The sequence below is a fragment of the Doryrhamphus excisus genome, linkage group LG1 (genome assembly GCF_037039965.1).
Source record: "Doryrhamphus excisus strain RoL-2023G ecotype Guam linkage group LG1, RoL_Dexc_Guam_v1.1, whole genome shotgun sequence".
Classification (NCBI taxonomy): domain Eukaryota; kingdom Metazoa; phylum Chordata; class Actinopteri; order Syngnathiformes; family Syngnathidae; genus Doryrhamphus; species Doryrhamphus excisus.
Window position 1 is genome coordinate 6,671,395 of NC_136357.1, and position 24,242 is coordinate 6,695,636.

The 24,242-nt window shown below is 41.0% G+C and overlaps 2 protein-coding genes across 3 annotated transcripts; both read right to left on the reverse strand.

Annotated features, from left to right (window-relative positions):
- Window positions 1–144: 144 nt before the first annotated feature.
- LOC131130827 (cingulin-like protein 1) lies at window positions 145–12,195 on the reverse strand. 2 transcript variants are annotated; one of them, XM_058074870.2, is made up of 19 exons: window positions 12,074–12,195; window positions 9,540–10,413; window positions 9,378–9,442; window positions 7,650–7,755; window positions 7,478–7,573; window positions 7,247–7,395; window positions 6,981–7,122; window positions 6,698–6,910; window positions 6,431–6,637; window positions 6,077–6,181; window positions 5,845–5,997; window positions 5,610–5,780; window positions 5,237–5,389; window positions 2,841–2,930; window positions 1,892–1,975; window positions 920–1,044; window positions 660–768; window positions 424–587; window positions 145–350 (listed from the first exon to the last, which is right to left on the reverse strand). In XM_058074870.2, the coding sequence occupies exons 1-19, from the start codon at window positions 12,193–12,195 to the stop codon at window positions 272–274; spliced, it is 3,207 nt and encodes a 1,068-aa protein (XP_057930853.2). In that variant the 3' UTR covers window positions 145–271. The 2 variants fall into 2 exon arrangements, with proteins under 2 accessions (XP_057930853.2, XP_057930852.2); XM_058074869.2 differs by having other exon boundaries at window positions 9,378–9,469.
- Window positions 12,196–13,426: 1,231 nt separating this feature from the next.
- LOC131130828 (transcription factor 12-like) lies at window positions 13,427–22,569 on the reverse strand. The gene is made up of 12 exons (XM_058074874.2): window positions 22,393–22,569; window positions 20,269–20,368; window positions 19,454–19,593; window positions 19,250–19,373; window positions 17,752–17,822; window positions 17,425–17,521; window positions 17,240–17,313; window positions 16,204–16,380; window positions 15,569–15,686; window positions 15,300–15,447; window positions 13,816–14,045; window positions 13,427–13,741 (listed from the first exon to the last, which is right to left on the reverse strand). The coding sequence occupies exons 1-12, from the start codon at window positions 22,459–22,461 to the stop codon at window positions 13,599–13,601; spliced, it is 1,491 nt and encodes a 496-aa protein (XP_057930857.2). The 5' UTR covers window positions 22,462–22,569; the 3' UTR covers window positions 13,427–13,598.
- Window positions 22,570–24,242: the final 1,673 nt, after the last annotated feature.

Here is a 24,242-nt window from a genome sequence, read left to right on the forward strand (position 1 = left end):
TATTTGACAGGGTCAAGTTTAATCTGTCACACCAAGATCATCCATGTATGGACTGTGCTTTGTGCACAGGGAACACAGAACTTCGGAAAGTTGGAAGCACAGAATCACCGTAATAAGACAAAAATGGTAATTCATGTTTGTTAAAAAAAAAGGTTCACTGTAGCTTTGTAGTTAAAAATATTGCCACTAGGGGTCAGTCAATGCCTGAGTAACACAGGAGTTAATGGAATTATTAAAAGAATCTCCTCATTAGGTCCAAAGGATCATCCAATTAATCAGAGCCAGTGTCATCCAGATTGTCTGCATCCGCCTCCACACCTTTCATCACAGGAGGCGATTTCCTCTTGCGTCTGTCGATGCAAAAAAAAACAACTTAGAGTTAAACAGTCATTTCTGTGTAATCCAGACAATGTCAGCGGTCACCTCAAGTCTTTCCTCAGTGTGTCAAGTTGGCCGTGAAGCTGCTCATTGGCCTCCAACTGCTCCTCCAGCTCTCTCTGCAGCTTCTTCTTGGTGTGCTCCAACCGCTCTATCTCCTCCTCGGCCTCGTCCATCTGCCTCTTGGCCGTCTTCAGTCTCTGCGTCAGCTGCACAGCAGTTAATGAAAAGTCAGAGAGTGACTCAGTCAGGAGGCGAGGGTGACAAATAGTGACATCTACCTGGTCCCTGTGGGTCTGCAGGTTGACATGGTCCTCGTCGGCTTGCATTTTCATTTCCTTCAATTTGCGCTCCAGCTTGCGATTGGATTGTTGCAAATTGTTGTTGTCCCTGAGAAGAGACGCACCATCAGTTCCTGTAACTTTACACAATCCATCACACTGGTGATGCTACTACACTAGAAGGGTGTGTCTTACGCTGAAGGATAAAAACCTACTGTATATCATAGTCAATTTCTTTATAATAGTCATGAGATGTTTACCTTTCCTCCCCTTGCAACCTCTCTTCAAGTTCCTGAATGCGGCTGTTAAGTTTGGCAATCAGAGAATCCTGGTTGGTCCTCTGTGATCCTTCTAAATGAGCCATCCTGCTCTTCAGGTCTTTGTTCTGATGCAGGAAATGAAATATATGAGGAAGAATTAAATATACCCTGTGGGTTCCATTCATGTTGGAACACCGGTGCGGGTTAAGGCCTCTTAAAAGGTAAACTAGTCAATAGGACCTTATGACATTTCGGACAATTCTATGGCTCCAACAGTTTCAGGAAAGCCCATTTAGGAAGAAATTGTCTGGATGAATGTGACAGCGCCTCGCTTTACTAACTCAACAGGGAGCACAAGTCTTGTGCGGAAAGATACAGCCATCCTATCAGTCGGCATCCCAGTGAGAGCGGACATTGTCAGTGATTGTTTCTTTGGAAGTTACTTTCAGAGGTTGTTTGGGTACCAATTTTTATTCATGGCGTGTTCGTCATGTTCTTAGGCTTTATGTGGGTGATGTGGGAATTGCAAAGTCAGGAGGATGCCTTAGCATAGACATAGGACAAGGTGAAGGGATTATATCTCACAGTTGGCCTACGAATGCCTCTGTGTCCCCCTAGTGGAACTGGAAGAGGTGAGCAGACACTGGGAAGTAAGGGCGTCCAACTGAGACTGATGCACACACTGTGCAAAATGGATGTTGGCAAACAGCGAAACAAACCACTTGATGCACAAACTTAGTATCATGACTCGCTGTCGCCTCATAAGGACAAAAAGGCATTAAAGGACACAACATTACAGCAAGCACGTTTGGGAACATATATCATCTTTTGAAACTACATTTGACATATGCATATATATATATTTGACACATATCAACATTTGAAATATGAAGCTACATCAAAGTAACTTTAGAAGCTATGCACTTTGTGGAACTACAGGATGTGAGGTCAAGGGCCTATGAGGTGGAGTACCTGTCTCTCCATGCTCATGTTGTCACACTCCAGGTCCTGTCTCACTGCTCTCTCCTGCATCAGCTCGCTCCTTATCTGATCCATCTGAGACATACACATACACTTACTGAATTATAACAATAAACATATCATAGAATAATTATCTAATCATCAAGTGAAGGCTGTGGGCACTAGTACACATAAATACACTCACCCACCTTAACCGACCTCTTGTGGTTAAGAGTTCACCAGAGCAACCACAATAACATAATATTACATTAATCTCACCATGACAGTGTCAGGAAATATCATTTTTAAAGGCAGATATTTTGATGCAGCTATTATATTTGATCACATTAGATTGTACAGGTATAACTAGTAAATGCTTGTTGGTTTATGCTAAGCTTATGCTAAGCTAAAACTAATTAAAAGGGTCACTTTGAGGTCATTTAAAAATGAAACGGAGGAAATGCTGTCTGGTCTTTGTAGTCTCTCATCTATAATAATATCCAGAGGCCCAGTGGAGGGAACGTGAATGTCCACACACACACACACACACACACACACTCACACACACACTCACAATAGTTTTCTGAGTTTTTTTTTTTGTCTTTGCGCTGCACCCAAAACAGTGTTTTGTGTCAATTAGTCCTCAGCACTTTGCTTCTATGAATGGTGGCCTACTTTGGTAATAAAGGGGTCCTGTGTTGACTGACATCAGATAATAAGAAACATATATTAAGTGTGAGAAGTTGAGACGTATATGTAAGCTGTTATACACTGAACATGTTTTTAGGAGATGAACGGACACACCACTCAGCAGCTGAGTACTCAACCCCCAACATCTGTTTATGGTAAAAACACAGGTTTAGATGGGGCGTAATTCTGTCACAGATAGGTTGAGTGAATCCTTACAAGTAGAAAAGGTCAATGTAACACTATACGTACTATACGAGGCATGCAAACTTGCCTGCTCTTTGGTTTTGTCTAATCGCTCCATTAGGCGGTCAGCAGTGCTGCGTTCGTCATTCACGTCGTCCTCCAGCTGACTGATACGCCCCTGAGTAGAGATGGAAACATAACACAATATTAAAAATATATAATACAGTATAAGAAAGTACATAAGTATCTGCTGCTTTTTAAAGTTCCCCTCTTTACAAAAATATGAACATTTGGCCATACGGCTACAAAATAGAATCAGAATCGCCTTTATTGTCATTGTATTGCATATGACGAAATTTGAGTGCAACTCCACGGTGAATTTTGTAGAAAGTAAAAATAAGAATAAGGAAAAGGATACAAATAAAACAAGGAATAACAATATAAATATAAAATTGTAAATATATTCATTCATTCATTTTCTACCGCTTTTCCTCACGAGGGTCGCAGGGGGTGCTGTAGCCTATCCCAGCTGTCTTCTGGCGAGAGCTGGGGTACACCCTGGACTGGTCGCCAGCCAATCACAGGGCACATATAGACAAACAACCATTCACACTCACATTCATACCTATGGACAATTTGGAGTCGCCAATTAACCTAGCATGTTTTTGGAATGTGGGAGGAAACCGGAGTACCCGGAGAAAACCCACACATGCACGGGGAGAACATGCAAACACACAGAGATGGCTGAGGGTGGAATTGAACCCTGGTCTACTAGCTGTGAGGTCTGCGCGTTAACCACTCTTCCGCCGTGCCGCCCAGTGTAAATATATGTACATTAAAAAACAATAACCTATGCAGTCACAAAATGCAGAATTGCAGTCAAAAACAATAACCTATACAGTAACAAGATGTAGAATTGCAGTAACCAAAATGTAGTATTGCACATATTGTACCTGAGTTTCACTTGAATGAATGAATCTTATAAAATAACACACCATGGAGACAAATATTCATTTATCACTTTCATTTATCCATCCATCAGTTTTCTATGCCATTTATCCTCAATTGCAGGTATGCTGGAGCCTATCCCAGCGGTACACCCTGGACTGGTCGCCAGCCAATCACAAGGCACATATAGACAAACAACCATTCACACTCACATTCATACCTATGGACAATTTGGAGTCCCCAATTAACCTTGTAATAACTTACCATGCTAAAATATGGCTACCCACATCATTTTTCATACTAAGGTAGAACTCTGTTTTCGAGACAAAATTTGCCATCCTTAGGTTGTTGCTGCTATACAAAATATTTCATGCTTTGCGTCACAAAAGATTACGAAGAACATTTGGACAGGTCTGAGAACTTTTCTCAGTAAACACAAGCTTCCTCGCTTGACACGCAGTGTCAACACACTGATGTCACTATGTAATGTTTTGTCATCAGCAAGATAAACAGTGATGAGCTGTGAGATGCTACAGCAGTGACGCCTTTCAGCACCCTCATAGTTCCAAGTCTAGGACAAATAGTGGTGCCAGTCAGGACGCATTGACACCCCACAGCATGTGATCAACTACAATGTGTGTCTATGTATGCATGAGGTATTGTGTGAGGTCAATATTGACTTTCTGTCGTCATCATCGTCAACATTAGGTACTGCTGTATCTAATGAGATCCAATACGAGAACTGTATACAATTCTTTTCAGTTTTACCATTTTTTTTAGGTTTACTGCTCCATAATTTTGATCAGGACTACTAAAATAGTGGTTGCAACATTCCCAACTAGACTTGGAAAGACACCACACTGCAAATACTGAAATCCATCCAACATGAAATATTTGAAATCATGACATTTTATACATGATTGTGCTTTTGCACTTTTTTGACCTATAAATTTACAGGTAGTTAGAATGTTGTATTCTCATATTAATTGATGCCAAAGTATCAGAAAATGAGGTTTGTGTGTTTGGAAGTGAGCCCCAAAAGGAGTTTCGGATGGCTCAAAACGCTTGGTTTGAAAAGGCGTGGTAAACTCGTTCCTTTGTGACATCACAGAGGGACAGACTTCTTCATATGGTTCTGAGTTAGCACTTTGCACTTTGTTAGCACTTTGGGCGTGTGGCCAATCACAGCGGAGTGGGCATGCCCAGAGGTGTGCCATGGGTGGAATAAATGAAAGGAAATATAGCTGGATTATAGCTATTTATTTATTTAAATAAAGCTGTTTACATATATTATTTACGTATATAGTATTATTCATTTTGACCATTTGTCAAATTGAATATACATTAAAATCCAGATTATGTCTGGTCGGATACACTGTGGTTCTCCACCGCTGTGCATTTTCTAAAAGCCAGAATTTTTGATCCACTCTTGGACTGTGTGTGTGTACCTAATGAAGTGAAAGGATCGAGGTTCCTACTGATACAGATCTTTTTCAATGGGGCCGGGTGTATTCTCATGTTCCACAATGTGCTAACCTCCAAAAGTTTGACGTGGCGCTCCCGTTCATCCACCATGGTGATGTTTGTCTCCTCTAGCTCCTCCACCCTTTGCTCCAGCTGCCGGGCCCTGGAATGGGCCTCCTGCTGCTCCCTGCGACACCGCTGCAGATCCTCGTCCAGAGGAAGCAGCTGAGCACAGAATAAACACGTAGACGGGGGAAAGCAGTTTGGGTTAGAAATCAGATATTACAGAAGAAAAACAACGTTAGAGAAGTGATACAGATGTGACTCCTTTTTTTATTGTTGTTCCTCGGAATCTGATTGTTGCTACAAAGTCCCTTTGGTCTATTTCATCAGTGACTAAGACATTTGAACCCACGTTGTGATGAGTCAGCAAATGAAGCCACACCTCATCCTGAAGCTTTTTGGCCGCTAATCTGGATTTCTCCAGCTCGGCTCCCTTTTCCTGCAGCTGCCTGCGTAGATCAGCCAACTCCCTCTGACTCCTCTCTTTGGCCTCGTCGACCTGGCTCTGAAGAACATCTGTAGACGCCTCGCAGTCCTCCATGATGCTATTCATCTGATTTACAAGGAGAGCTGTCAAACGTCCCTAATGAAATGTAGCCAGCCAAAGAGTTTCATACCTTCCTCTGGAGTTGCTCCACTGTCCTGTCCTGCAGCCTTCTTTCATCCTCGAGCTCACTTTTGCTCTTCCACAAGTCTTCAGTTTGTTTCCGCTCCTCCCTGAGCTTCTCTTTCAAGTCCCTGTGCTCGTGGTTCAGTTTGGTCAGCTTACTCTGCCAGAAGAAAACAACTACTTTTGAATCCACTGAAGATATCTTCACAAGATGTTTTACTTCTTTTTTTTTTTTTAACCTGCACTTCCTCCAGCCGGGTCAGTAGTGAACGGTTGGACTGACACATTTCCTCCTCATTCCTCCTCACATCCTGCAATGTTTCCTCCAACTGTTGCTTTTCCCTCTTATGAACAAACAAACAGGAAACCAGTTAATAATTTTACACCAAGTTAAAAATACTGGAATTATTTAATTTGCCATTTGTAATGAACGCCCTCTAAGGTCTTAATAACAAACAGGGAACAAAGAATATCTTCTGGAGTTCAAGCCCCAAAAATAGAAAGTCATACAAGATTTGACATTAATGTGATGATAACCATAGAACCAGAACCTCTGAGCAATAAAAACAATCTCCTAAGTGCAAGTAACAAACCTCCAGCTGCTTCACCCGTTGCTCCTGCAGTTTCTCTGAGGCTTTCAACTCCTGGACGGTTCGGCTCAGCTTGTCCACCTTGCTGCTCAGATCCTGCACTTTTCCTTTCAGTTGATCTCTCTGCTGACTCAGCTCCTTCAGCTGCTCCTTTGCGGCGCCTCCCTCCTCCAATGCCTCAACCTTCTCTTTGCCCAGCACAGTGTTGCTCTAAAGTAAAGTAACATGTAAATAATAAATATTGTGCAAAGAAGATAAATGACGAATTACCTCTTTAGCCGTCTCTAAATCCCTCAAGAGATGTTTCAGCTCTAGTTCATATTCTTCCTTAAGAGCAGCAATGTATTTGTCATGGGTTTCCACTTCATCTTTGATGGCGTCCTTTAAGGCACTGAGGTCCTTCTCCTGCTGTTGCAGAACGTCCTCCTGCTCCTCCTTCGCCAGCAGCATCTCCTGATAGTCCGCGCGCAGCTGCGCCATATCCTGACGTGACAGACACATGTTCATGTTTATCAGGAGACCACGTTTGCCGACCTATCATGCGGTCTTTAACCTTCAGAAGGATCTGTTTCTCCGCATGTATCGCTTCCGCTTTCTTGGACTGGTCCAGTTCATCGTGCATCTCGGACAGCTGCTGCTGGAGGTCCTTCATCTGCACCTTAGAACGTTCCCTCTCTGAAACCATCTGAGTCAACCTAGGAATTGCCAAATATTGTGTTGTGTTCTATATATGTATATCTTTGAATTTTTTGCTGTTTAAATTTATCACCTTTTGAATTGATAAGAAACAGAGTAAAAGATTCTAAGTCATATGCTCACTCGTCTTTGGTAGACTTAAGTTGTCCCTCAAGGTCGGTCAGTTTGTTCCTGAGTTTGAAGACCTCAGCCTGACTTTTGGCCAGCTCTTCCTGCAGCTTTGTCTTCTCCGTTCTAGCCTTTTCACAAGCTTTGGCCAGAGTCTTTTCATTCTGTGGTGACAAAGACGTTTACCTCAAGAGGATTTGATCACTTGAAGATGATGGAGTTGAGACAAAAAAACTACAAACAAACTTTAATCTCTGTGTCCAGCTTTTGCTTTAAATCGCACACTTGTGACTCCAGTGCTTCTCGTTTCTCGAGCAGCTGTTTCACATCTGCTCCTGGATCCTACGTAGGTGAAGTCAAACACGGGATATTAGTCAACATCCAGTAACAGTGGTGAATAATTGTCTCCTCCACTCACGTTCAGCTCTTCCTCCACATTCTCAGCCATTTTCCACTTGATTCTGTTGATCCTTTCAAGCAACAGGTTGACTTTCCTTTTGGTGACCAACTCATCATCAGTCGTCCTGCCGAGTAAGGCAAGTACTTTATAAATCACTTTTATCTTTTCACTTTGACTACGCAGAGATAGAAATGTTGGCCGGGCTTCACTCAGCGTTGCCACACATACACTGAGCACATAATGTCAAAATAGGCAGTGATGGATCATAGAGACATTCCAAGTCGAGTAGTCATTTTATCAGTGAAATAAAGATCGTGCTCTGCATTCCTGACTCTGTGTGTGTGTAAGTGTGAGCAGCTGCACCAGTTATCTCACTACGCCGCATGATAACAACCACAACATAAAATAGCAATGGAGTATCAAATAAAAACAGCCTTCTTGCACCTTATTTTAAGATCAACTTTCTTTTTGTTGTGACGGTGGATGAGTGGTTAGCACACAGGTTACACAGCTAGGAGACGGGCATCTTAGTGTGAAGTTTGCATGATCTCCCCAGGACAATATCATCAAATAGTAATAGTAATGGTTTTATTTCATTTAAACATGCATCAGATTACAATTGAATGCATCCCATAATCAGTTCACAGTTCCACATGTCCAAAAGGAGTAGGAAGAAGCAAAGCTTATTAAATCCTACCCCTCCATCTGGTACTTTTACAATCAGTAACTGTTACATTTGTTCACTTCCTGCTTTCCTTATATAAGATAAGGTATGCCTTTATACTATATAGTTTTTTAAATTATTTTTTTATTTTTTTTTTATCCCGTACCAAAGTACGAGGTGATATGACCATACAATGACATAATGGGTACCATAGTAACTGTCAATATAATGATATGTTGGTAAGAAAAAGGTCAGTAAGGATAATTCATAATGCCGCCTACAGAGAACATACTAACTCCTTATTTCTAAAATCACAAATACTTCCACTTGCTGATATAGTTCATCTTCAAACAGCTAAAATAATGCATAAGGCTAAAAACAACTAATTACCTAAAAATATCATCCAATACTTCTCTACAAGAGAGGAGAAATATGATCTCAGGGAAGAACTACATTTGAAACACTTATATGCTAGGACTACGTTAAAAAGCCATAGCATTTCAGTATGTGGAATCAAACCATGGAATGGATTGAGTAAGACCCTCAAACAATGCACAACGATGAGCCAATTCAAGAAACAATACAAGCAGTTGATGTTTGCTAAATACAAGGATGAAGAGTCTTGAACCAGTCATGATGTGCTATATATATCACTATATTGACACTTACTATGGTACCCATTATGTCATTGGATGGTCATATCACCTCCTACTTCGGTACGGGACAAAAAATTAAACAATTTTAAATGAAAAAAAAACCCTGTATTATGGAAAGCATGAAGTGAACAAATGTAACAGTTACTGATTGTAAAAGTACCAGATGGAGGGGTAGGATTTAATAAGCTTTGCTTCTTCCTACTCCTTTTGGACATGTGGAACTGTGAACTGATTATGTGATGCATTCAATTGTAATCTGATGCATGTTCAAATGAAATAAAACCATTACCATTACCATATGTATAGCACATCATGACTGGTTCCAGACTCTCCATCCTTGTATTTAGCAAACATCAACTGCTTGTATTGTTTCTTGAATTCTTTTCACTTTGACTTTAATGACCTGTTTTTGTTTGTCTCACTCACCCTTCCTTGAGGTATGTGAAGAGCATCTGTTTCGCTGCATCTTCATTTGGGTCAGCCAACACCTGCTGTCCTTTCAGAAGATCAGGAGTGACCTGGTTAGAGAACATGCATAAATCCAACCTTTTTAAAATGACAACCATGTCCTTGAGGACATCTCTTTACCTGAGTGTCTCTGTCCTCAGCTCCATTGAGATGATCGTGACGAGACAATTCTTTTGTTCTGTGAATTACTTTTGCCGCCTTATCACTCCCAAGATGCGCTTTGAGTGGCGCGGTGGGCTTGTTGTCCTCTCTCTTGGTGGTCTCGCCACCTAGCAGTCGAGCCCGCGCTGATCCAGGAGGATAGATACACCCACCTGAGGTCACAGTTCCAATGCTGCCCCCCTTCAGAGAGGAGGCTGTGCTGGAGGACGAAGATGATGAGTCGGAAGCTCGACCGCTGTCCACGCTACGCGACCTCTGAGTGTCCTCGGGGTCCAGCCTGTTCCTCGGGCCGCCCCTTCCTCTCCGTTGGCTGCTGTTAAACTGGTTGATTAGTTTACCTACAGACATAAAGGGCTCTGAGTCTACTGCGTTTGGGGACTTCGCAGGGATGTGTCCATCTGAGGGAGGTGTGTTCTGGTCATCTGATGCACCTTCAGCTGGAATTGGCATCCTGGCTTTGACCGGTTGAGAGTTTTGCGTAGGGTTAAGGGTGTTGAAGTTGTTGTTTCGCGGGTCGTACGGTCTCAGGATCTCTGGATGTTTCTGGTAATGAAGCTCTAAGGAGGAGCTTCTCTCATCAACAGATCTCCTCACCACGCCTGGGTTGTACCCTGCCTGGTGAGTGATGACCGATATATCTCGATGGCTTTCTTGGCCAGAACTGTTTAAAACCACAAAGGGTTGCCCTTTAATGCCTTGAACCTGCACCGTAACTCCAAACAAGCTGTCATCGCTGCCTCTGGGGTTGTGCGGATCGACGTAACTCCTCTGCATCTTCATTTCCGGGGAGCCGTCCAATCTATCCATTGTAACAGCAGCATTAACAGATGAACTGCATTGGGTGGAGAAAAGCAATAACATTAAAACCCTGATGGAGGCTGATCCAATGTGGGAAGGTGCATATCAGGTCAAGCTGAGGTGTTTACACAACATTGGAGCCTCAGGGGGACAAAGTGGCACTTGAAGATCTCCTCTCTTACACGCAGCTGGACTCACATGAAGACACACACATATATATATATACATATAGACAAGAGCTTGATTTTGCTGCGCAATGCAAACAACTCCCCCTGTGTGTTCATGACACTGTTGTATTGTACCAACAACACCGAGTCAACTGCATGACGACTACAACTGGCTGAGGTCTGCAGGGTGTCGTCACTCATAGTGGGGAATATTTGTCAATAGAGATGTTAACACGGGAGTCATTGTGCTACAGGCAAACATTATCACACAGCACTTTTAATAGCAGTGCATGTGGAGGCCTCTGATAGGCTGGTGATCAGACCAGGTTATGCCTCACCTTTTGCCTGCATTCTACGAACAAATAAAGCACAGAAAATCATGATTCAGGGATTCCCCAACAGGAATCTGTCTATAATGTCCCAGGCTCTAAAAGAACCACTGTCCATTCTTCACAGAGACTATTCGGCCATATGATAACCCAGATAGTGTATTTAAAAAAAATACATATTTTTGCATATAATTTTCATCGAAAACTGAATCCTACGAAAACCCAATTTTGAAAACCCCTTTGAATAAAATCTAAAAAGAAGTTATACAGTCTTATATTCGAGGTCTAGCGATTTCTACAGTGCATGCAAACCGGGAGGTGGCGCTAAATACACCAAGCGAGAGTTTTTCTTCCTGACACACACAAACACACACACACACACACACACCAGTGAATAGGAGGGAGGCCCAACTCAAAAAAAGATGCTAATTCTAAGACAAACTGGTCACATCCAAAAGCTTTGGAAATAGCAACAAATTGTGATTTACCATTTTTAAGATTTTGTAGAATTAAAATATTTAAAATATTAATAAAATAAAATATTAATAAAATATAATTAAGATTAGATTTGAAATATTTTTTCTACATTTTTTCACAAATAAGCATGGAAAAGGAGATCTATTATATTTGTATTATATTTGGGTCAGTAGCATTTTTTTTTCTTTGCAAATGCAATATTTTTGTATTGGATATGATCTGTAACATCTACTGTACGTGCATGACAACTATACATGACAAAGCACACTTACATTTTTTACAGCACTTCTCAAAATCTGTCTTCATTTGTCGTTTTTTAAATAAAGTTTGTAGGTTGCCATGTTGGGGGAAAAAATCTCCTGTAACGTTTTAAAACGTAGTCAAATCCCAAAAGCTTTTTTTTGGAGTTGATATCATGAAACTAGCATTTATCAGTTTGTCAAGCTATCACATATGTTTGGTGTGTTAACCATTCTTACGTCATCCTTGTAAAATAAAGATATTGAGTCATAAAAGTTATTCTACATTGTTAGTGACTAGCAGCAGGAAAGGCTGTCTGTCATCCGTTCAATGCACGAGCCTCAATAAGAAAACTTTCCCGAGGTTCCGCAAACTCACCACAAAAACGCCAAAGAATCGTTATAGTCTTTATCGGCGATTCATTCTTTCTTCAAAACGTAAATGTGTGCCAAATAACACCGTAATTAAGACAGAAACTTACCAGTTGTGAGTGAGAGAGTTCGGTGTGAGAGAGTAGTCCTCCCCTTCTTCCTCCGAACTAACCCGCTTGTCCTCCTGCCTCTGCCCACTGAGGCGTTCACTGCTCGCCTCAGAGTCCGACATCTCAACAGGCACGTGTGCAGCGATGGATTCGTGAATGTGTTTATTTTTACAGTTTATGAATGTTATATGCTATACTGCGGTGTGATGCTAAGTTGTGTGGAGTTTTTTTGTTTGTTTAAAACCTAAAGAGCTGATGAAGCCGATACAAATGTTTGAGCTAATTAGCATTGTTTGTCATTCGAGAAGAGGGATATTGACATTTGTTATTTGTCAGTTAGTGATGCATTTGGATATACACACAGTTTCCCGGCATTCTGCTCCCTCCTTTAACTTATAAAGTCATATACTTGTGCTGTTTTTTTTAACATTCCATAATCTTAATAAGTGACATTTCAAAGGTATTTAGAATTGTGTACTTGCATATGTGTACTACACAAATTCCAATGAGTACAAAATGAAACAAAACAAAAAAAGCCCCAAGAAAAACATTTATTGCTACAACAGCGCACATGCGTCCTAGCTACTTCAAAATGTACACATACTGTACATGTTATGATAGCAGTATTTGGATGACTCTTTGAAGATTTGCGGTAAACAATAAAATCTTGTGTTAACATATTGCTAAAAACACAAACCGTGTCTAGTAAAACTGCACACAAATGTTTCCCCTTGTGTAAAATAAGCATAAACAGACATTCATAATATTTGTATAAAAGATAACTTACATAACTTAGAAAAATGAAAATACCTAAAGAAGAAAAAGAAGAAGAATTTGGTTAGCTGTCAAGTATTTAGTTTTTGTCCACCAGTGTTTACTCCTCTTAATAGTGCTAAAGAGTAGAACAGCTCGACTATACTGTATATAATGCAAATTAAAAACATTCTTGGAGATCTGTTCATTCACAGAATGGTCCAACTCCTGTAACACACATACTTACAGCAGCTTGCACACTCACAATGCCAAAAAAAACCCCAAAAACTAATGAAATCAGCTGTCTGATATGCACATAAAACATGGAAATTTCTGTGACTGTGGGGAAATAGCGATATACTGTTAAATACTCTGCCAAACTGCAGATAAAACCTCACCACAACAGGGTAAAGATAATAAATATAGAAAAAAAATGTACAAAACATCTGCAGGTTACAATGCATTTGTCTGTTATAAGTAAACGTTTAGGCACAAAGTTCAAAGTGTGTTAGAGAAGCCGGGGAGATGATTGTTCAACTGCATCAATGCATTTTTTTTTCTGCTTTTAGTCCAAATTTATCAGACAGACACAAGTTGATCTATATGAGGAAGTGAAGCTTTTATTGGAGAGCTGATTTAAAATTGTGTGCTCGACTAGGGCCGTAAACACCCTATCACCAACCAAATTGTAATAAAAATATATAATAGTCATTTTGGAAGCACTTAAGTCCACATTGGTAATTGGGAATTGTACACTACTATATTCGGAGCCTCAGAGATGACCCATTGGGTTTGCAGGGTCAGTCAAACCTGAATGAAAGGTGACATGCATTGATTGTGGATCTGTCATGGCAGCAGACACCTTCTCCTCTTCTCTCCTTCTGAGACATGCTGCTTTTGGGTTGAGGTTTCTCTCTGTGGGACAATTAGTGGTTAGAGTCGATAGCAAAGACAACACACCATGAGCAACATCGTGTGTGCTCACTCACCTCTGACTTGTTGTTCCAAGCTGAGGATGACTGCCACGGCCTGGTGCAGCACCAGCAACTTGGTCTGTGGCTTCTCGCTTTTGAGATGCAACTGACACATGTGACCGAGTTCCTTGAATGCCTCGTTGATGTCCCGCACGCGCAGACGCTCCCGAGCGTTGTTGGCCATCCTTCTCTCACGCTCACGCTCGGCCTTCTGCTCTGGACTCAGATCTTCATCCTCATGGATGCTTTAATAAGATGGGGGAGACTGGTGAGGGTGATGGTAAAGTTTATGTAAAAGTGGATTTTACTGCCCTCTACTGGCCACAAAGAGGACATCAGACAGCTCCCTACAATGTTGTCTAACAACCACAATCCTTATGTGAGACATGAACACAATTTCTCTTTTGTGTGTTCTAAAGATATAAAAAATGATAAAAAAAAGGCTGCACATAATGGGAGGCACCTACAAAGCCTTCTGAAAAAAATTCCAAAAAGCACAGACAACGATTCATTTACATAATGTGACATGTAGCGACATTGTTATTATTGTTATTATTATATAAAATCTGCAAGTTGGTGACTAGCTTCACCACACACTCGCTCACTGTGCATCAGTGCCATGATCATAATGCCTCAGAACAAAAACAGGGAGAAAAAAACATAAAAAAAAAATTCAAACATAACTGTCACTTTGCTTTTGTGAAAAATTCTAACCAACTATACTAACATAAACAACAAACAATAGGGGTTGTTTTACCTCAAAATAACAATTTATTTGCAAGTATAAGACCATGAACTATTTTGAATTTTCACATTTGGAACATTTAGTGCGTGTGCACGCCTTAAAATTTCTCTACAATGCGTAACCATCAGCCTGCCACACTCCTCCACGCTATCTGACTTCCTCTTTGCTATGGAGTGTGTTTTCACACGCCCAAAACCCATGCCTAGCTCTCTTCTGCCACCTTGTGGCACCTTGTTTATGCCTTAATACGGCTCTAACATCCATCCATCCATTTTCTATGCCACTTATCCTCATAGTCACAGGGTATGCTGGAGCCTATCCCAGCTATCTTTTAGGCGAGAGGCGGGGTACACCCTGGACTGGTTGCCAGCCAATCACAGGGCACATATAGACAAACAACCATTCACACTCACATTCATACCTATGGACAATTTGGAGTCGCCAATTAGCCTAGCATGTTTTTGGAATGTGGGAGGAAACTGGAGAAAACCCAAACATTCAGGTTTATAAAATCCCCTAGCAATTAATTATGATTAATTTATCACAATTCATTAATCATGATTAATTACTTTGAAAACTGTGATTACTTTGAATAAAATGATTAATTTTTTGAGAGCCCTAGTAATTGTATTCATAAAGTATACATATTGTTCTGCATAGGGATCACATGATGACAAATATGTCATACAGGTCTCATTAGAGTGGGCAGGTGTACCCAATGAAGGGGTGGGAAAAGTGAAGCATCAATGTCTACCTGTCCCTGGTACTGTTTTCTCCATGCGTCTTATGTTCGCTCTCCTCGTCTGACCTCTGACTGTCGGAGCTGTGACTGGTATGCATCATGTCTTCCCTCTCGCTGCTCTCCATCTTAAGCTCCACATTCCCCGGAATGCCCAAACCGCCTGCAAGGGAAACATGACACATGGTTATACTTTGTGACATCCATTGGACGGCTGGTCAGCATTAATGTTCAAACAATAGTACACAAATCATGCTTTAAAAAAAATGGTTGATTTGAGTCACCTCTGCCTTCTCCTGATGTCAGATCAAGTGTGGCCCTCTGCTTGGCGGAGTACAGGTGGCCATTTTGTGTGCGGCTCTGGAAGGCTGAGTGGTTGTTATTCATGGTGACAGCTTCAACCTTTACGGCACACAAAGAAGAAGAAGAAGAAGCGATAAGGAGGATACTGATGTGTTCGCAGTTGGGACACGGGAATCCTTCAAATCCTTCGGTCAGATAACTTTTTAAACAGAGACTCAAAATAACACCCGCCTCCTTCTAGCCATCATCACCACTTGATCCAAGATCCAAACCCCCGAAAACTGCCATTCACTACAATCTAACATATCTCAATTGGAAAAACAGAAGTATTTAATGCCCCTTTTCCCAAGAGGATTAGTATATAATTTCACTCCAGCTAGACCCAAATCCTCCCATTCAGTTAAAAGGGACAAACATGCTGGATCAGAGGTGCCCCCCATCACCCTGCAGTGGAATTAGAGTCCACATATTCAATACACTGACTTCCTATTGAGGACAAGTCTTGCCGATAGCAATAATTCTATGGAAAAAAACTAAACACCACAGAAAACACAAAATAGCATTCAGATACACACACACACAGTTTGATGCTGTAATGTTACAGTGACATATTAACCATGGATGGAGAGTGGCAGTTGAGGGGCAGCGTTCCGACAGCGTTTGGCCGGCCATGGTGGTTCTGGTTGAGCAGTCCGTGAATGTCAGAAGCGAATCCAGCAGTGGGACCGACAGCGTGGTTCCTTAAGACATGGATCACATCGTCCAGTCTGTCCAGTCGGTCTTCTACCTGAGACTTGAAGAGAAAAAGGAATTAACTTCATCTGGTTTCTTATCAGTGGAAGCTGATAAAAACCTATAACAAAAGGGTGAAACTGTGCCTGTGCTATTATATTTGTACCACACGAGGGCGCTGTTATTAAACACAAACGTTAAATAAGCATTTGTGGGAAATTTCACAATTTAGTACAAACTCTCAGGGGTCTGGCAAGCAAAATTTGAACAAGATTGGTTGAAAAACATTCTCCTCCTCCTCCCATTTTGTGTGGAAGCGGTAAGGTTTTGGCTTAAGTTCATTCATTCATTTATTCATTTTCTACCGCTTTTCCTCACAAGGGTCGCGGGGGTGCTGGAGACTATCCCAGCTGTCTTGGGGCGAGAGGCGGGGTACACCCCGGACTGGTCGCCAGCCAATCGCAGGGTACATATAGACAAACAACCATTCACACTCACATTCATACCTACGGACAATTTGGAGTCGCCAATTAACCTAGCATGTTTTTGGAATGTGGGAGGAAACCGGAGTACCCGGAGAAATGCACGGGGGGAGAACATGCAAACTCCACACAGAGATGGCCGAGGGTGGAATTGAACCCTGGTCTCCTATCTGTGAGGTCTGCTAACCACTTGTCCGCCATTCCGCCCACCAGAAAACATAACAACCATATTAATAACACAACCGAATGCTAGGGCCATAACCCGTGACAAGCTAAAACTCAAGTCTGAACCTCTGACATCACTTCCTGTCCTCGATGAACAGTATTATTTATTGGACAACTATATGGATGATGCTAAATAATGTTAAAAATATATATACAAGATCACAAACAGGTTGATTAATGAATGAATTAACTGATTAATTAATCAAGTCTTACCATGGATATAAGTGAGGACTCATAATGTGGCGAGATAGGTGCTTGTACGGAGCTCCGGGGCCACATATTGTTTCCTGTTAGGAGCAAAAGCAGAAATAAATTAAAAAAAAAATACACAAAAACACTGACACAACATGCAAAGCAAAATAAACACAGTGTCACTGGGAGCAGCAGTGCCAGTTTACCTGCGGGTTCGTTGGCGTTTGGCAGTGGGGACGGAGATCTCACAGGCGTGGACGAGCTGGAAGGGAAGCTGCTGCTGGTGTGATCAGGGGAATAAATCTGGCAGCAGACGGCGAGAGGGAGAAGAAGAAGAAGAGGAGGAAGAGTAGAATGAGTGGGACTAGGGCATGGATCATTTTAAATGCACTTGTCATTTGTGGAAGTGGTCTTTACAGCTGCTGGGTCTCTATGTCAGGAAACCTACTACTTCCTGTTTGTTTTATAGCTTTGTTTGAACGTTTTGAGAAGAGGACACATGATTTAATGGTGTTGTGTTGCCGCATACTTACAGAAGCCAGAGCTTTTCCCAAAGTATCGCCTGTCTGTGACCCTCCTGATACATTTGTCTGGTTCCCTGAGACTGAAAAACATGACAATAGTTTGTACGGACATCATCATCACACAAAAACTACAATACTGACTGCCATGAGAGTGATTCTACAATGTTTTGTGCAGTATACTTAATAATAAGAGTTCAGATTTTCTGCCTTCTCATGCATTTTCCTAGCTACTGATAGTAATTTGACCGTTTAGTTAAGCTGCTAATGTTGATACCAACATGACTGAAAATTGTTGGTGGCTTCCCTAAGACTGCTTTTTTGGATGTGAGTGCGCTACATGCATTTCTAATTGTGAAAATATACAGTGTTCAAAAGAAGGTTCCCGCACACTGTGTCAGAATCAGAATCAGAAAAGGGTTTATTGCCAGGTATGATCAAACACATACTAGGAATTTGTTTTGGTATAGTAGGTGCAGACACATCTATTAAAAAAGAATGAAAAATACAAAATAGACAGAATAACAGTATAAATATATGTACACAGTCTGTGTCTCTCGTTCATCAGTTTATTCAGGTAACGTTTCGGTCCGTTTGACCTTCATCAGACATATTAAATTTAATATGTTAAATTATATTTAAATTTAATATGTCTGATGAAGATCAAACGGACCGAAACATATTAAATTTAATATGTTAAATTATGTGGGGCGGCACGGCGGTCGAGTGGTTAGCGCGCAGCCTAACCTCACAGCTAGGAGACCAGAGTTCAATTCCACCCTCGGGCATCTCTGTGTGGAGTTTGCATGTTCTCCCTGTGCATGCGTGGGTTTTCTCCGGGTACTCCGGTTTCCTCCCACATTTACTCTAAGTAATCACAGTTTTCAAAGTAATTAATCATGATCAATGAATTGTGATTAATTGATCATGATTAATTGCTAGGGGATTTTTATAAACTTGAATGTGTGGGTTTTCTTCGGTTTCCGTCCACATTCCAAAAACATGCTAGGTTAATTGGTGACTCCAAATTGTCCATAGGTATGAATGTGAGTGTGAATGGTTGGTTGTCTATATGTGCCCTGTGATTGGTTGGCCACCAGTCCAGGGTGTACACCGCCTCTCACCCGAAGACAGCTAGGATAGGCTCCAGCACCCACCGCGACCCTCGTGAGGAAAAGCGGTAGAAAATGAATGAATGAATATATTTATATTAAAATTATATTAAATTATTATATTAAATTTAATATGTCTGATGAAGATCAAACGGACCGAAACGTTACCTGAATAAACTGATGAATGAGAGCGACATAGTGTGCGGGAACCTTCTTTTGAACACTGTGTTGGCTACGCCTGCTTCCTACGCACCTGTGAATCTTCAGGTGTGCTGAGACTAATTGTGAAAATATAGAAATTTATATTATATATATATATATATATATATACGTATATATATATTCATTATCTGTTACTTGGCCAATTAGACCTAAACACAGTCATGACATTGTCTCACCTGTGGAATTCTCTGTTGTGTTAATCAAAGGAGCGTGTGATGATACATTGTTGCGGTGAAAAGTGGACATAGGAGGGAGAGCTCTGTTCATGTCGGCGGCCATTACTGTATGGGAGGAGTAGTCCTAAGCAAAAAGAAGAGTGGTACACCCAGTTGAAGTTGCGGTGTGTAAACGAAATGTGATTTCCTGGATGTAAATTTTACCAGGTGGCCATGCTGCTGCAGACTGTTGTAGTTCCCCGCCGGCGTTTGGTGGTTGTTGGTTGGTCCCAGTGCACCTTCATACCCGTGCTGGTTCAGCCCATTTACTGCGCTCCAGATGTCAGGCAAATTGTTGGTGCCCTCTAAAATACATGATCACATGTTACATTTCAAGCAAGACGTCAACTTCTGGAGGCGAGATTTTAACTAATTAATTTAACAAATTAATTTGAATTCGCTGTGTTGCACTCTTCAGTACTCTCTGTGTGTATGCCAGCGGCCCCGCCTCCATCCACCGAATCAAAGAGACATGACTAATAAAAGGGCTCACTCCGTTCATTCCATTGTTCTATGGAACAAACATGCCAAGGCGCTGAAACCGATGTATGCATATTGAAGCTAGCAAAATTATTGAGATTGTTTTCATTTATTATGTGATTGATTAATTATTTAATTGTGTGCACTTATGTTGTAATCTCTTGAGCTTTTTTGTCAACTGTGCAATACACATAATAAGTCGAAAGTAGAAAGTAGAAAAGGAAGGAAGGACATTCCAAAATTCACTAAAAGGTTCATTATTATTATTTATATTTTAAGTTATAAGTTAGTATAGAACGAGGGATGAGAATTACATTTATATTGATGGAAAAACAATCATCAATAAACAAATAGCTTCTGAGCATACCAATATAACGCATAATGTTATAAATGTGTGTGTTACACACTTAAGGTCCTGTTTACAGTGTAAGTCCAACAACAAGTCGGGGTACACCCTGGACGGGTTGCCAGTCGATCGCCGGCGTCATCATTTTGCTTACCAAAAAAAGTGCTGGCAAATACATTGCTGGAGGCCTTGTTAGACGGCTGTAAAGACAAGTTCTGGTTGATGTCGTCATTACCGGGGGACTGGCCGTAAATCTGAAAAAAATAAAAATAAAATAACAGCATGTTCAATTGGGGAAATCTAAAAACATAAAAAATAAGTTGCAAAAAGTTACACAAAACAGGTTAAATACGACAACATCAAGCAACAGTTTTACCAAAACAAAGCAGAGAGCTGATGCACACTTAGAGCTATCGCGATAATCCATAAGCTGCAGATCCATGCACCTCCTCATCCGGATTTAGGAACCATTCAGCATGAGAAATCCCTGCCCTAATCGTGATCGGTTCTGCTGGCTTCCAAGAGCTGAGATACAATTCCGTCCTTAATGAAATTGAGTTACAGTCCTGCCCGTGTTTTTTGTCCTTAGCAAGGAATCCAAGCAAGAACTGAAATTGACTTGTTGGCTGAGAAATGGATTGTAAAATTGAATTCTACTACAGGCAGCTTCTACTTATATTGTGTTTTTCCTATAGTTAGGAGTATAGCATACTACACACACAACACATGCTTCCTCGGTCATACACACCGAGAGGTCTGGACTGCACCTGCACCTCCCTCCAGTGCTTTGATGTGGCCCAGGAAATGAAAATAAAACTCCCTGTGTAGCATCAATGGGGTGTCAGTTACCCGGACGACAAGTTCTGTAAAGCAGGCTATTAAAGACTCTCTTGAGCATGCTTGTGCGGTGACACGCATGCACACACACACACATACACACATGCACGTACATGCACACAGAGCCGTGACCCTAGCTGGCATGAGTCCCATGGTGATTGTGGGCCAGGCCAAACAGAGGAGCCCCTGCCGACACTGGGCCCGTCTGAGCCGCCATGGGCAGCATATGGTGGAGGATAAAGCCAATTGTCCTCCTTACCATCAGCATAGCAGGCGACCCGTTAATAATGGTCACACCCCCGCCCCAGCACGCCTCCTCTGGCCCCCGCTGGACAGGGGGGCCGTCACCATGGCATCCTCTTTTAGCATAGCATTGATTTAGAAACCATCAATAATGGCATCGCTAACGATAAGGGACTCGTTGTTGTGTTGTAGCCATTAAAGACAAGGAACTAGGAAACTAGGAAAGGATGACAATACAACCGTGTCTCATTGCTGTATGCTAAAGTCATTCAAATTGGGTTCAGCTGTAGACATTTATAGGTGAAGGCAATATTTGGTATAAATGAATGAATAATTTATTATTATAATAATAACAATAATATATAATAATAATTTATTACTGATTAAGCCACCCCACTATATGTGATGTTCTTTCATGTAACTTTGGTAAGCATATTGGAAATCAAGTAAACTACTATTATTACCCTATTGACCTCAATATTCAGGTAAATATGGTATATATATTAAAATGTTAAACATTTAAATCCCAAGTATTACCACTAGTAAACATGTCAGCGATAGCATGTTTCACCATGGTAGCACATTATCATGTTAGATGACAGAAAATATCAACTTGCACTCAAAGGGGGGGGGGGGGGTGCTGTACTGCTCAACCCACCACATGCAACCAATTTTCTGCCTCTGTGATCCATGATGTCTGGATATGGTTAGTCTCAGCAAGATCAAAGCTGCCTTTGATAATGGCTGAAGCAGTGGAGAGGGACAGCCTAAATCAAATAGAAATAGCAAGCAATCTCTGCTTCATGTCAAGATGTTTTGCCGCTTGCTGCCTTAGGTAAACAGGAAGCTCTGTCAGTGCATTTAAAGACAAGTTTGTCAACATGCTAAAGCAAACAGAGGTGATATTGAAGGACCGGCACGTGGTGTTGCGTTCAATTGCATCTTTAGCGGACAGTTGTGCACGAGCACATGAGAAATAAATAAGACTGTAGCAATACCAATTAAAAAAAAACACCAGCGTCAATTCAACTAATGTAAAACATGTCATTTATAACATCGGTAACATGTAGCTAATTCAGTTAAATCCCATAATATTGACATCACTTGCAAGATGAACACACTGTTCCAAACAAACATCTGAGAGTGTAGCGTCCTCAACATCAACACACGTAAACATACACATAAGACATGTACTCACAGATTTCATGTTGTAGCAATACATCAGTGAGTTGCTGCCTGCGCCTGAGACAGGATGAGCACAGTACATAACTCTGCTGGTTTTCACAGTACAGTCCACACAGCCAGCCAGTCAGTCAGTCAGTCAGTCAGCCACTCGGTGCCTCTACTCATGTGTATACAGTCCTCATACACTCCCTCCCCCTAATCCACCCCTGCCGGTCGTGTAGCTACCCACAGACAATTTATGCAAATAAGGGCTGGACCAATCCAGGAAGAAGAGAGGGGTGGCCAACAAAGAGAACCCCATCACTATAGTTTATGCATAAGGCGTGAATATTACCAACGCCCCTCCATTATTTTTGGGTTTATTTAGTCAAACTTTCATTACAAATACACGTTATATGGGGAAGGAGATGTTACAAATGATACTTTTTCACTGAATGATATGGGGATTCTGCCATTAATTCGATTCAGAATAGTTAAAACATAGAAGAAAGATTTTAATCAACAAGGTTATTTTTGAAAATTTCAATTCAATATCAACAAAATAATACAATTATTCTCTTTTATGACATGCAGTATAATTCTTTGAGCAAAATAAAGATAAGATAAGATATGCCTTTATTCATCCCTCAGTGGGGAAATTTGCATTGCACAGCGGCAAGAGCACAGAATCAGTTAAGCAGTACAAAATACACAATATGGAAAAATAAACAATATAAACAACCCAAGTATTAACAAAATCAACAGTTTTACCCAGAGTTATATACAAATACAGTATGCAGATAATATGAAATGAGATGAGATATATGACCAGTCTATACACTGAGATCTTGCTAGTGAGTTAATATGAGGCATTATAGAAATATTTCACGTAGAACATAATAAATTGCATTTAGAGCCTTAATATTGCACGTGGAGTTAACAAAACAAAAGTCAACAAAAGCAAAAACTATTTCTGAATTTGTAACAATATAGTATAGACTGTAAATTATCATTATCATTTATATAGCAATGCAACTAAAACACAGACATTTGCGAAAATAAACATAAAATTGAAAAAAGAGAATTGAAAAATATATGATCTGGTCAGTATCAATCCCATATTCATAGTACCCTTGGTATCCATTATTGATATTTGGATCCATCTCCGACCCTCAAGACACAGTGAATACTATGATATAATAAATAGGAGGGAATCCCACACTCTCACTTTGACCCTAAACACAACATCATCAAACGTAAACTTTACATTTTGTCAATCCGCTGCTTGTGCAAACCACCCGTCAGAGAGCAGGATGACATGACGAAGATTAGCTGCTTTTAGACAGGTAAATGGAGGATAACACCGCCTTGTCTGACCCACATTTACAAATAGTATCAGGGTTGTAGGCACGTGTGAGGCGGCTGGGTTAAATGTTATGTCCTCTGTCTGGGTGAATGACAATTGCGTAGCATATTAACACGCAGACTTCCGCAGTCAGGTTAAACCCGACGTCTGATGACCTGAGATCAGATATGCACACTTCAGACACTTGAAGTTCTTGTAATTAAATCAACTGTGACTAATTATTATTCAGCCAGACTTACCTGTATACAACAGTAATGCTAGTGGTGACTGAATTAACTAGGCTGGAGCCTATCCCAGCTGTCTTCGGATGAGAGGCGTGGTACAACCGGGACTGGTCGCCAGCCAATCACAGGGCACATATAGACAAACAACCATTCACACTCACATTCATACCTATGGCCAATTTGGAGTGGCCAATTAATTTATTTGTATATAAAGTTGAATTATGTTAGGTCAACATTAAATACAAAATCCAAAAACAATGTGTAAACTCAGCATGTGTATGTGTACTTGTCTCA

Coding starts and splice junctions, on each gene's coding strand:
- LOC131130827 (XM_058074869.2), bottom strand. CDS start 12,195: ATGTCGGACTCTGAGGCGAGCAGTGAACGCCTCAGTGGGCAGAGGCAG. Junction 7,574..7,649: donor ATGTGGAGGAAGAGCTGAAC/GTGAGTGGAGGA, acceptor TCACCTACGTAG/GATCCAGGAGCAGATGTGAA. Junction 6,638..6,697: donor ATTTAGAGACGGCTAAAGAG/GTAATTCGTCAT, acceptor ACTTTACTTTAG/AGCAACACTGTGCTGGGCAA.
- LOC131130828 (XM_058074874.2), bottom strand. CDS start 22,461: ATGTACTGTGCTCATCCTGTCTCAGGCGCAGGCAGCAACTCACTGATG. Junction 17,522..17,751: donor TGGGAAAAGCTCTGGCTTCT/GTAAGTATGCGG, acceptor GTCTGCTGCCAG/ATTTATTCCCCTGATCACAC. Junction 15,687..16,203: donor ACTGCCACTCTCCATCCATG/GTTAATATGTCA, acceptor TGTGCCGTAAAG/GTTGAAGCTGTCACCATGAA.